The sequence below is a fragment of the Bos taurus genome, chromosome 6, assembly GCF_002263795.3.
Source record: "Bos taurus isolate L1 Dominette 01449 registration number 42190680 breed Hereford chromosome 6, ARS-UCD2.0, whole genome shotgun sequence".
Taxonomy (NCBI): domain Eukaryota; kingdom Metazoa; phylum Chordata; class Mammalia; order Artiodactyla; family Bovidae; genus Bos; species Bos taurus.
In genome coordinates, this window is record NC_037333.1 from 105,027,797 (window position 1) to 105,040,898 (window position 13,102).

The following is a 13,102-nucleotide window of genomic DNA, read 5'->3' on the forward strand; positions in this document are numbered from 1 at the left end:
CCCTGGAGAAGGAAATGGCAACCCACTCCAGTATTCTTGCCTGGAGAATCCCAGGGACGGGGGAGCCTAGTGCGCTACTGTCCATAGGGTCGCAAAGAGTCGGACAGGAGTGATCGACTTCACTTTCACTTTTTTTGTACCCTATGTGGTAGTACCACATGATAGCTAGAGCACGGCTGGGGGTATCACACAGTGGTTAGTGCACGGGATGGGATATATTCATGGTTAAGGGCACTGGGTGGCATATGGCACTCAGCTCCTGTGTCTCTGGCTCCGCTGTTGCAATAACTAAGTTTTCTTGGACAACTGCAACCCTGGTGTCCACCACGAGGAGCCATCTGACACAGGTCTAGCCTCACAACCTTTCTCCTGCAGGAGACAAACCTGATTTCAATTCCCACATCTCTCTCTACTGGCTATGTGACCAAGCGAGTGAATGAAAGTCACTCAGTCATGTCCGACTCTTTGCGACCCCATGGACTGTAGTCCCGCCAGGCTCCTCTGTCCATGGGATTCTCCAGGCAAGAGTACTGGAGGTAAGGACATCTATGGCTCTCCGTTTTCACATCTATTAAGTGATGATAAGACTAGTTCCTACCCCTTGGCATTGTTTTGAGGATCAGATGCAGCAAGCTTAGCAATGTGTGTCTGTCCTGTTATTTATGCTCCTGGCAAGCTTCCCTAAACATTTTCTTTAGTTCCCTTCCTCCTCCTCTGCTGTTTCCTAGCTCTAGCCAGGTACTCTAGAAAAATCTCAATTTCTACATAAAAGAAATAAAAGGCAGCTGTCCAAACTTTCTTATGATTCATATTCATTAAAATTCTTCAATGGAACCACTATCGTCAATTTCAAAAGCCCTTTAAAAGGTCTAGAAACCCCTTTAAAAATCTCCATCAGTGTGTCCATAAATCACATAATCCTTTAAACACATTTCCCCTGGAGTACCAGCTTTGAAAAATAGCTTATTAAAATTTTTAAATCAAATATAATCATTTTGAAAATTCTTTATGGCTATTCTGCTGCATTTTTCACTAGGCTTAATCTTGTTTGTTCATTTGCTCACCCATTTTCATCCAACGTTTATGTACCAAGTCCTTTGCTGAGTATTTTCAGAATCTACTAGTTCACATCCTAATCCCCCACTGGACACGTGAGGAGACCAAGGCACAGAATGGCTTGTTCAAGGCAGCACAAGCTGTAAATGATAGTGCATGCCAAATCGTGTCTGACTCTGTGTGACCTCATGGACTGCAGCCCACCAGGCTCCTCTATCCATGGGATTCTCCAGGCAAGAATACTGGAGTGGGTTGCCATGCCCTCCTCCAGGGGATCTTCTCGACCCAGGGATAGGACCCAGGGATAGAACCCAGGTCTCTTATGTCTCCTGCATTGGCAGGAGGGTTCTTTACCACTAGTGCCACCTGGGAAGTCAGACCTGGTCCCAAAACCAAGAGCTTCTGGTTTAGGGAAAAGATTCTCTCCCTTGCTCTTTCCCTAGGAGATGTTAGACAGAGGATGAAGACAGGGTTTCCAAAGAGGTTTGTTTTACGATGGTAAGCACAGCCGGCTGCTTGAGGACAGGGAGCTGACACCAGAGCCCAGTCGATGTAGGAAGGAGGCTGAATGCTTTGGAAGCTACCCTAGCTTTGAGGCTGCCTGTTCAGCCAAATGGGAGAGGTGGGCTGTCCTTTTGTCTCTGGGGAGCTTGGATGCCCACACCCTTGTAGCCCTTGCAGAGGCTTGTCCCATCCTGACTCAGTGGGTACCTCTGACTCTGCTAATTTTTGGCCCTCCTCTAAGTCTCAGTTTTCCCACCTATAACCTGAGCACAGGGATGAGCTATTTGAAACCTCAGTAAAACCTGTTTACTTGGCACATGTTAATTATGACTATGCCAAGGCGCCCAGGCTAATGGCTAAGAGCACTGGCTTTGGAATCAGATAAACTCTCCACTTCCAGCCTGTGTGTGTGACCACAAGCAAGTCACATGGCTCTCAATTTTCCCATCCATAAAATGAGGATAGAGCCATAGCTCCTACCTCTTAGCATCGTGTGGGGATTAAATGAGACAGGGCTGAGGACTTCCCGGGTGGTTCAGTGGATTAGAGAATCTGCATTGCAAAGTGGGGGACTCAGGTTTGATCCCTGGTTGGGGAAGTAAGATCCCACATGCCTCAGAGCAACAAGAGAGGATCTGTGCACTGCAGTGAAAGATCCCACAGGATGAAGCAATGATCCTGAGTGCTTCAACTAAGACCCGAGCAACCAAATACATAAATACTTACAAAAATGAAAATAATGAGACAGTGCTTAGCAAAGTGTACAATACATAGCAAAGGCTCAATCATATCAACTGCTATAGCTCTTCTTCTCTTCATTCATTCACTTAATATAGTTCATTGTGTATTGACTATGAGCCAGATGCTGGAGGGCTTCCCTGGTAGTTCAGCTGGTAAAGAATCCACCTGCAATGCAGGAGACCCCGGTTCGATTCCTGGGTTGGGAAGATCCCCGGAGAAGAGATACGCTAGCCACTCCAGTATTCTTGGGCTTCCCTGATGGCTCAGCTGGTAAAGATTCCGCCTGCAATGCAGAAGACCTAGGTTCTACTCCTAGGTAGGGAAGATCCCCTGGAGGAGGGCATGGCACCCACTCCAGTATTCATACTTGGAGAATCCCCATGGACAGGGGAGCCTTGTGAGTTACAGTCCATGGGGTCGCAAAGAGTCGGACATGACTGAGCGAATAAGCACAGCACAGCAGCACAGATTCTGGGATGTCGATGGTAAAAAGCAGATTTAACTTCTGATTTCAAGGAGCTGCCAGCATCTGGGGACCCACTAAGTCAAGAAAGCTAAAGCCATCACAAGACTAACCTTCTCCTGGACCACGCCTCTTCTGAGCAATTTTAACCATAAAGATAGTTCATGCGTTAAGTACTTCCTGTGTGTCAGGCTCTGGGAAAGTTTTCCCTTTGTGGAGTTTTAAATTATTTCAGAAATCAAGTGATGAATTCCATAGGGATATGGCATCAGACATGGTTGATCATGGGTAAGGAGGAATTACAAGTCACCAGGAGTTGCTGGTCTGAACTGAAAGAACAAAGGCAGCTTGCTCCTTTTGTATCCAGAGATGCTGCAAAATTGAGTACCACCTGGGGACTTTCCTGGAGGTCCAGTGGCTAAGACTCTGTGCTTCCAATGCAGGGGACCTGGGTTCAATCCCAGGGAACCAGATCCCATATGCCACAACTAAGAGTTTGCATTCTGCAACTAAAGATTCTATGTGCTGCAACTAAGCCCTGGCACAGCCAAATAAATAAATAAAATAAAATATTAAAAAGAATCAGGTGCCACCTGTCCAGCCCCACCCCCTCTGCCAAATGGGGAGACTGAGGCCAGAGAGGTGAAGTGTGAGTCTCCATGTTTCAGAATTTCCAAACTAGCCTCTCTGCTCTAGTCAATGTCCTTCCTGGAAATTCCTAGCTCCTGCGCATACTGACTATTCCCACTGCTGGGAATGCTCCCGGCTTTGGACACACTTCAGGTCACAAGGGATGTAGCAGCTGGATTATCATGGGCTTGGCTCCCAGTTGTTGTTTGTTGTTCAGTTGCTAAGTCACGTCCAACTCTTTTCAACCGCATGGACTGTAGCCTATCAGGCTCCTTTGTCTTCCACTATTTCCTGGAGTTTGCTCAAATTCATGTTCATTGAGTCAGTGATGCTGTCTATCCATCTCATCCTCTGTTGCCCCCTTCTCCTGCCTTCAATCTTTTCTAGCCTCAGGGTATTTATTTTCCAATGAGTTGGCTTTTCACATTAGGTGGCCAAAGTATTGGAATTTCAGCTTCAGCATCAGTCCTTCCAAAGAACATTCAGGACTGATTTCCTTAGGATTGACTGGTTTGATCTCCTTGCAGTCCAAGGGACTCTCAAGAGCACCACAGTTCAAAAGCATCAATTCTTTGGCACTCAACCTTCTTTATGGTCCAACTCTCAAATCTGTCCATGACTAGTGGAAAAACCATAGCTTTGAGTATACAGACCTTTGTCAGCAAGGTATACAGACCTTTTTAATACACTAAGTTTCTCATAGCTTTCCTTTCAAGAAGCAAGCATCTTTTAATTTCATGGCTTCAGTCACCATCTGTGGTGACTTTGGAGCCCCCAAAATAAAATCTGTCACTGCTTCCACTTTTTCCCATGAAGTGATGGGGCTGGATGCCATAATCTTAGTTTTTTTAATGTTGAGTTTCAAGACAGTTTTTTCTCTTTTCACTTCCTGGAGGAGGAAATGGCAATCCATTCCAGTATTCCTGCCACGAGAACCCTTGAATAGTATGTGGCTCCTAGTAGGTGATAATATAAAAGTTATGCCACCCTTCTCCCCTTTCTCCCAGCCTAACCATAGCCCAAGAAGTTAGCCAGCAGAGGTCCTGACCCCAGCCTGTGTTCTCGCTTGCATAGAGCATATCTCCTAAGGAAAGGGAAGGGAGGGAAAAGTGAGACTCAGGCGTGAATTGAACTAGACAGAAGGAGGAGGTCCTGTCCCCACCACCTATTCCTCCATGGATGGTGTCATCGTCTCTTCAATCCTTTATTCTTTGCTTGCTTATTATATTCTTTGAGGGCAGGTATCTTGTTTCTTTTCCTCCCCGTAGCAACCTGTGTCTGTTAATAGACATTTGTGCTCAATAGATGCTTGTGGAATGGATGACTAGGCAGGAAATGATGACAGTTAAACAGATCCTGAAAGTGTGAGTGGAAATTTACTCTGTGGATGGAGGGGTAACCAGGTCCTGGGGCCAGCATGGGGCAGAATATGGGACAGGGTCTAGAGGATGCTGTTTGCGGGATCCCAGCTCAGGATGGGGGAGATAGGATAGAAGAGGCATCATCTGGAGGGTCCACTGGGCAGATCTCAGGGTCTAGATCATTACGTGAGGGGGTTTGGAGTTTGCAGGTGGGAGGTGCAGTGGCCAGCCGAAAGGCTTTGGCAGGAGAGAGCTGTCATCAGATTTGTGATGGGAAAGTATCGCCAGGCACCGAGTGGAGCTTGCATTGGTGAAGCCAGAGTGTGGAGGCAGATAAGGATGCTGGTTAGGACATGATCATTGAGAACTTGAGAAAAAAAAACTGGAAAAATGTTTGTGTAAAAGCACTGCATGGCTTTCAGCATCATTAACGACCATCTTCTGTGATTCTCACCGGAATTTGCATGGGATCAATAATAGACTTAGCTGCCTTCTTGAACTGCGCTCCGTTGAAACACAGAGTGAATCCCCTCTTGACTACCAATTAATGTGTTTTGATAAAGACTTTATTCCAGTGGAATTTCTTTCATCTGGACTGTTAAGAAGACCCATTCTTCAGTTTGAAGGTTTCCATGCTGGAGTTTCTGGGGGAGGGGATGCTTTTGAAGTATTTCAGGAGAAAAGAGGCCACATAAGGCCACAAGGACTCTGCTAATTCTAATTAAAAGTGAGGAGCTGCACACTCTAATGAGCACGGGCAGCTAATTAGCAGGTAGGAAAACACAGTTCAAATCTATCAGGACCAGCTCACAGTGACGTTTTTGTTCTGTTTGGTGGGTTCACACCCTCGGATGATGCTACGAAGCTTGGTCAGGAGTTTACATTTCCACAAAGTCAGAGATCAGAGGTCTCCATAGTCAGCTCTCCTGAGCACATTTCAACATCCTTCCTTTGGGTGAGCACTGGAGGGGCTGTCGAAGCAGATATGCAAGGGTGCCTGGATAAGGAAGGGTCTTTGGTACGGGTGCTGCAGTTGAAGGCAGCCTGGATAGAGCCAAGGCAGTCACACCCTCAGCCTGGGTCTTGGCAGAGTGGTTTTGTATGTTCATTCACTGTGCACAAATGACTGAGTTGGCTTTGAGCTGAGGCGGTGCTGGGCACTGGGGATACAGGTCCAACAGAATGATGGTCCCCGGGCTAGATGGCATCTTAGATCCTGTGGGTTCATGGTGCTGTCTCGAGATCCCAGAATGCTGAAGCACATGTGGTTGGTGGTCCACCCTTATTCCAGGCCCCCCTCCCATCTCAGGGCAGCTGGCCCAGCACCCTCCTGCCAGCTGCAACCCTGGCACACGGCTTTGTCTGGCTTTCCATCAGCCAGAGGGCTGGGGAGTTGACACCTCTTTCTCCCCAGACTGACAGCAGGGAGTTGGGATGAATACTTCTGAGGGGATGACTCTAAAATGTATATTTCCTATAGCTTTTCAGCAGGATTTTGCTCTGGTTGCCTGAAGATATGCTCAGGATTGTACCTTCCTTGGGTTGGGAAGATGCCCTGGAGGAGGGTATGGCAACCCACTCCAGTGTTCTTGCCTGGAGAATCCCATGGACAGAGGAGCCTGGCAGGCTACAGTCCCTAGGGTCGCACAGAGTCGGACACGACCGAATGACTTAGCATGCAGGAAGAACATCTCTTCCTTCCACTTCCTTCCTTTCCCACTTCAGTTGTCCATTTTCAGGTGTTTCCTGGGATCAACCCCCAAATATTAATAAACTACTTTCCTCGAGTCCTTGACTTAGCGTCTCTTTGTGGGGATACCCATCCTTGTTTTTCAAAGTCCTGCATTGCCCAAGACTGAAGCCCAGGACAGCCTGCTCTTTTCTGAACAACAGTTGACTTATAATCTAGACTCCTGGGCCACTAGCTTGTCCCAGCTTTGGAAATATCCTGCATTTCAGAAACCCTGGGGGTGGTTGGTCACTTCAGTGGCATATCAACTTATCTCCTGACTGATTAGCAGAGGTTATTGTGTATATGAGATGCGGGGAAAGAGAAAATTCAAGTTGTCAGTATTTCCGGATGAATAGAACTGATCTCCAAAAGAACTGAGCAGCAGAAGAAGAGACAGTGGAAAGGGCTTTCAAATGTGAGTTTGGAGAGGGCAGGAGCTGGGCTTTGCGGAGACTCAATAAATGAGCAATGCTGAGAGCAAGAAAGACGGAGAATGAAGTTTTCAACAAATCCTGCTGCCTGCTGCCAGTGTGCCCTCGTGCCTGGCTATATGGTAGAATTTAATCACTGCTTCTCTTTGGCTATAAGACGTTTCTGTAAATGCGTGTTGGCTGAGACTGACTTACGGTGGGCAGGCATTTTCAGATTCATCAGGAGTTTTCCTTTGCTTTTTCTTGTTCATCTTCGACGGTGGCCATGTCATGCCCCATTGATCAATGGGTGGGGAGACCATATGATGTGTTTTCAGAGACTTGGGGGCTGCTCTTCATAATGACATCTGGACACCCAGGGCAAGCTGAGACGGTCCCTGGGCAAACCGCTGAGGTGGGAATCCGGCTCAAGGTGAAAACTCTGAACTGAGGTCCCACAGCTGGTCAGGCAGCGGCAGAAGAGGGATTCAAACCCAGGTCTACTGGAACTTCCATAGATCCTCTCAGTCAATGCAAACAGCTTAAAAATAATAATACCTACCACGTGCTGCCTGCCCATGTTGTGGCCACCTGTGCAGAGCTATAGTAATTAATTAAGTGATTAACATATATATTAATTACTATATGCTAATATATAATTAATTAATTATAGTAATTAAGAGCCGCTTGCTCTTTCTAGGTAGGTCGTGTTATCCCCAGCTTAAAGATGAAGGAACTGAGTCTCAGAAAGGGGAGGCGACTTGCCCAAGGTCACTCATCTAACACGTGGCAGGGATCTGACACGTGGTCTCCTGCCCCGCCAGCGATGAGGCTGAGTCGGGCACAGGGAAGGAAGCCCACGCAAACAGTTAAAACGGGAGACCCAGGAGGGATGCTGGACTAAATCTCGCGTGGCCAAGTTGAAATGCTCTGTGCACGTGTGACCTCGACAGGCCTTGGGGCTTTTCCTGACTTTCCCTGGAGTGTCCTCAGTGGAGAGCTGAGCTTATTCTTCTTTTCCAGTTGTCCTCAAATCCTCGGGGTCCCCAGCTCCCTCGGCCGTGGCAGATGTTCAGGCTGAGATAGAAAATCCCCTTGGAAGTTGGGGAGTGCTGTCTTTGCAGAAGTAGCAGCTCCAGCTGTGTTTTCATCCCAGATTGGCTGTGATGTGCCAGCCTCAGTACAGCTGAATCATTTCCAAATCAAAAAGCTGAAGCCCGTGGGGGTCCGCTCAGCCCGGGCTCCTGAGGGTGGAGGGGAACAGAACCCTTCCTGCTGGGCGGGACCACAGCTGCTCACAGCTGGCCTGTTTTCACAGCCTGGGTTCTCCTGCCAGCAAAGCTGCTACCTTGCTGGACAGGGCAAAGCCAGCGAGGACAACCTGCAGGTCCCAACCACACCTGGCCAGCATCTGGTGGCTCCTATGGGATCCCCTTCCCTTGCCTTCTCTTCTCACCTGAAAAACTCTCACCTTTTGAAATTTACCACTGCCCCCTTCCTCTGCAAGCTCATAACCCCCTGCCACTGGGGAACGCCACCTGTCCCTGCCCACCCCCCATGGATCCCTGGAGGCTGAAGGGATGGGCCTGGCCTAGATGGAGTGCTTGGTGAGGGGTTATTGAGGGAAGGGGTGGGCAGTGAATGAATTTGTGCCCTTCCCAGCCAGGGCTGGACTCCAGGTCAGCCTGGCTCCTTTCTACGGAGTCCCATCAACACAGTTCCTTGTATACCTCAACTGATGGGGAGCTTACTTCTTGTGAAAGAATGAGTTCAGCTGTTACATGGAACCTAGACCTGAGTCCTGCTCCTTTCTGAGGCCCTGGCTTCGGGGTTCCTCCTTCCTCGAAAGGTCCTCCCTGAGGCTGGCATGTGCAAAGACCACGTCTCTGTGTCACTCACTGGTGCATCTTGGTACCTGGATTAGCACCTTGGGAGCTGTGAGCGGGGAATCACACCAGGGCCAGTGTACCGTCTGTCCCTTCTACATGAGCTGCTTGCTTCCAGATACCTGCGTGGAGGCCTCCCTCCCATCTCTCAGATCTCTGCTCCATTGTCACCTCCTCTAAGGAGGTCTTCTGTGCCCGCCTGCCCGTCTCAGATAGCACCCTTCCACCATCTCCTCCCTCTCATTTGCACGACCTTTCTTTCGAGCACTCAGTATTTTTACATATTTATATTTTTATGTGCTTACTCTAATCCTCCCCCAACAGAATGTCAGCTCTTTGGAGGCACATACATTGTCTGTTTTGTTCCATTTGTTCAGTCACTAAATCGTGTTTGACACTTTGCGACCCCATGGATGGCAGCATGCCAGGCTTCCCTGTCCTTTACTATCTCCCAGAGTGTGCTCAAACTCATGTCCGTTGAGTCAATGATGCCATCGAACCATCTCATCCTCTGTCGCTCCCTTCTCCTCCTGCCCTCATTCTCTCCCAGCATCAGGGTCTTGTTCTATGCTCTGCCCTAATTTCTGGAACAGTCTCACTGTAAAGAGTATGAGAGCTCAATGAACATTGGTCAGTGGATGAATCAATGAATGAAACTGGCTGCTTCTCCACTGCTGCTGCTACTGCTAAGTTGCTTCAGTCGTGTCCAACTCTGTGCGACCCCATAGATGGAAGCCCACCAGGCTCCCCCGTCCCTGGGATTCTCCAGGCAAGAACACTGGAGTGGGTTGCCATTTCCTTCTCCAATGCATGAAAGTGAAAAGTGAAAAGTGAAAGTGAAGTCGCTCAGTCATGTCTGACTCTTAGCGACCCCATGGACTGCAGCCTACCAGGCTCCTCCGTCCATGGGATTTTCCAGGCAACAGTACTGGAGTGGGGTGCCATTGCCTCTCCACTAGGTAAGTCTTACTCCTCTTTGCATCTCCTGGGACTAGAATGGAGTCATATGCATAGAAGGTGATTACTAACAACTTGCTGAATGAAAGACTGAAAATATAGTCACATTGCTAACATTTTGAAATTGGATCAAATTCCTCCTTGCTTCAATATTCCAGTAGCATCCCACTGCATTGAAAATAAAATCCTAGCTCCTTACCAGAGAGCTACAAGTTCCTCCATCTCTGGGCCCCTCTTTCCATCCAACTTCGCCTCTAACATCACTTCTCTCTCTTACTGACAACACTCCAGCCTTCCCTTTACCCATCAAGCGAGTTTCTGCCTCAGGACCTTTGCACATCCTTTCCCTAGATCCTCACAGGGCCACTTCCTTCTCCAGCATCCCAGCCTTGCCTCCAGTGCTCACAGCAGCCCTTCCTGTCCACACTCACTAAAGGCAACTCTTCTCTTACCACTCCACCTCTCACCCTATTTATTCCTTCTTAGTTCATGTCACGCATCATAAAGTAATAGTTTACTGGACAGGGTCCTATAAATATGCACTTGTTGGGGGTGGCTGCTTGGGGTCTAAGCACTCCCCCACTCTCTCTCTCCCCTCCAAGACATAAGATGCAAGAGCTAAGATCATGTCTCTCTGCCATTCACCAGTGTGTCTTGGGGGCTGGATCAACATAAGGAGTGCTTGATAAATACTTTTAAATTAATGAACGCACTTTCCTGTGAGCTTACTCATCCTGCTCCTCTTTACTGTACTTGATCCTCAAGTTCATGGAATTTGCACTCTCCGGGTTATTTTTCCAGTTTATAGGTCATAATTGTTTATAATTATTTTGTAATTTATACCATGCTCAGTTGCTTCAGTTCTTTCCTACTCTTTGCGACCCCATGGATTGTAGCCCACCAGGCTCCTCTGTCCATGGGATTCTCCAGGCTAGAATACTGGAGTGAGTTGTCATGCCCTCCTCTGGGAGATATTCCTGACCCAGGGATCGAACCCGTGTCTCCTGCATTGCAGGTGGATTTTTCACTGCTGAGCCACAGAGAAGCCCTTTATAATTTATGTATGTATGTATGTTATTCACACAGTCATGTCTAACTCTTTGAGATTCTATGGACTGTAGCCTGCCAGGCTCCTCTGTCTATGGGATTCTCCAGGCAAGAACACTGGAGTGGGTTGCCATTTCCTTCTCCAGGGGATCTTCCCAACCGAGGGAATGACACCTGGGTCTCCCGCATTGCAGGCAGATTCTTTACCATCTGAGCCACCAGGGAAGCACTTTATAATTTATAATCATGTATAATAATTTCAGACTATAATTATTTGATGTTTATCTTAATTAGATGATGAACTCCCAGAAATGGAAAATATCTCTGACTCTGTTTCTGCATCCTGAGTGTGGAACACAGTACCTGGCTCATGGTGTGTGTTCAAAATATTTTGTTGAATGAAATAATTGGGACCATAACTGAGAATAGATAAAAGAGCAAAAAATGTAAACTGCAAAATAGGTTTCAGAAAATCCACACACTGAAGCACATGCCTGAGTTTTCTTTATAAAGGAAGCCCTCGCAGGCCCTTTTAAGACCTAAAAAGCTTGATTTTCTATTTTTGCATGTTTTATTTAAACAAAGAAGCTGGGTGCTCACAGGGAAACACCGCAGGGGTGAGACAGTACATGGACTTGCGCCGGCTCCTCCCCTGGCTCTGTCTGAGAAATGAGACTTCACGGTGGGTGAAATTTTCCATTAGAGACACCATTGTCTTAGAAAAATAACCCTCGGCCTGTTCTGTTTGATGTCCTCTCAGAAGCAATTCTCTTCCCGAAGGCTTGTTTGATTTAGTGAAGGCTCAGGTCTCCAGAGCTTGGCTTCCTGAACTGCAGAGTGCTGGGTGGGGGATGGCGGGCGGGTAGGGGTGGGACCCACTTCTGCTAAGAAGACACCCACCAGGGGCAGTTTTCTTAAGCACAGGAAGCTGACCCGTGGCTTAGGAAACCTTGTAACAGCCCCGCTCCTTGAGTGCTTTCTGTAGGCTGAAATTCTATTAGGCACTTGGCAGAGATTTCTTTTACACTCAGATCACAGCTTTCTTGTATCCATCATCCTCTTATTACAGGTGGGACCAGACCAGAGAGCTGAGCTAAGCTGCCCAAGGTCACACAGCTGGGAAGTGGGGTCCTGACCTTTGGGCCCAAGACTAGAAGAGGATGAAGCCCATAGTTTCTTGACTACATCAAGCGGCCCATGGGGAACATAAAATAGGAGAAATTCCATTTCATATTGCAGTTTTTCTTCCCCTTGTGCAGACTTGGAGCATCAAGGATGCTGTGACAGATGGGATGCATGCGTGAGTAGTCGTTCAGTCATGTCCGACTCTGCAACCCCATCCATGGACTGTAGCTGCCAGGCTCCTCTGTCCATGGGATTTTCCAGGCAAGGATACTGGAGTTAGGTAGCCATTCCGTTCTCCAGGGGATCTTCCCAACCGAGGGACTGAACTGGATTTCCTGCATTAGGCGGATTCTTTACTAAGCCACCAGGGGTGTCCGATAGATAGAATAATGTCCCCCCAAAGAAATCCACATTCTAGTTCCCAGAACCTGTGACAATGTTACCTTACATGGCCAAGGGACTTTGCAGATGGCATTAAGAATCTTGAGATGGGGAAATTCTCCTGCCTGATCAAGGTGGGCTCTATGTCCTTAAAATAAAGGTTCATGAAAAAGGGAGGCAAGGGGGTCAAAGTCAGAAAAAGAGATGTTATGACAGAAGCAGAGGTTTGAAGATGGAGCAAGAGACGATGAGGAAAGATCTGCCAGCAGCCTTGAGAAGAAGAAAACAGGAAGGAATAAATTCTCCCCTCGAACTTCTGTAAGAAGAGCTCCCCTGCAGCCTCAGTTTAGACTTTTGGGCACCAAATTATAAGATAATTAATGAGTGGTGTTTTCGTTGGCTAAGTTTGTGATAATTTGTCACAACAGCAAAAGCAAATAATGTAGAGTCTAAAAGACACTCTGTTCTTGCAGACATGGCACCTTAGAGAGATTGCGGCTTAGAGCCAAGAGATGGTTTGAAGGCCCTCTCTCCTCTCTGCTCTGAGCGCGTGGGCATCAGCATTTGGTTCGTCGCCTACTGCTCCTCTGTTCTGTGTTCTCTTCCTTCAGCTCTCGGGATGTTTTGTTCCCTCATGGTTTCACATCTTTTGCTCAATTGACACCTTGCCTCTAGGACCTTCTCTGACAAGTTGCAAAATCTTCCCAAAGAAGCTTCCTGGCCACCTCCCTGCTCAAATTTTCTCTGTAGTGCTTATTCCAGTCCAATATACTTGATAAGTGAATTTCATATTGTTTTATATTGTTTCC

General features: G+C 47.6%; 1 protein-coding gene across 8 annotated transcripts in view; it reads right to left on the reverse strand.

Annotated features, from left to right (window-relative positions):
• The window catches only part of SLC2A9 (solute carrier family 2 member 9), a 280,693-nt gene that overhangs the window by 83,411 nt on the left and 184,180 nt on the right, over positions 1-13,102 (reverse strand). Inside the window, exon 12 of one of the 8 annotated variants that reach the window (XM_015471762.3) lies at positions 170-13,102. The exons of the other annotated variants lie outside the window; for them this stretch is intronic. Coding sequence (XP_015327248.2) covers positions 13,080-13,102 — 23 coding nt within the window. The 3' untranslated portion in view covers positions 170-13,079. Of the gene's footprint in view, positions 1-169 lie in introns of those variants that run through there. 8 annotated transcript variants of the gene reach the window in all.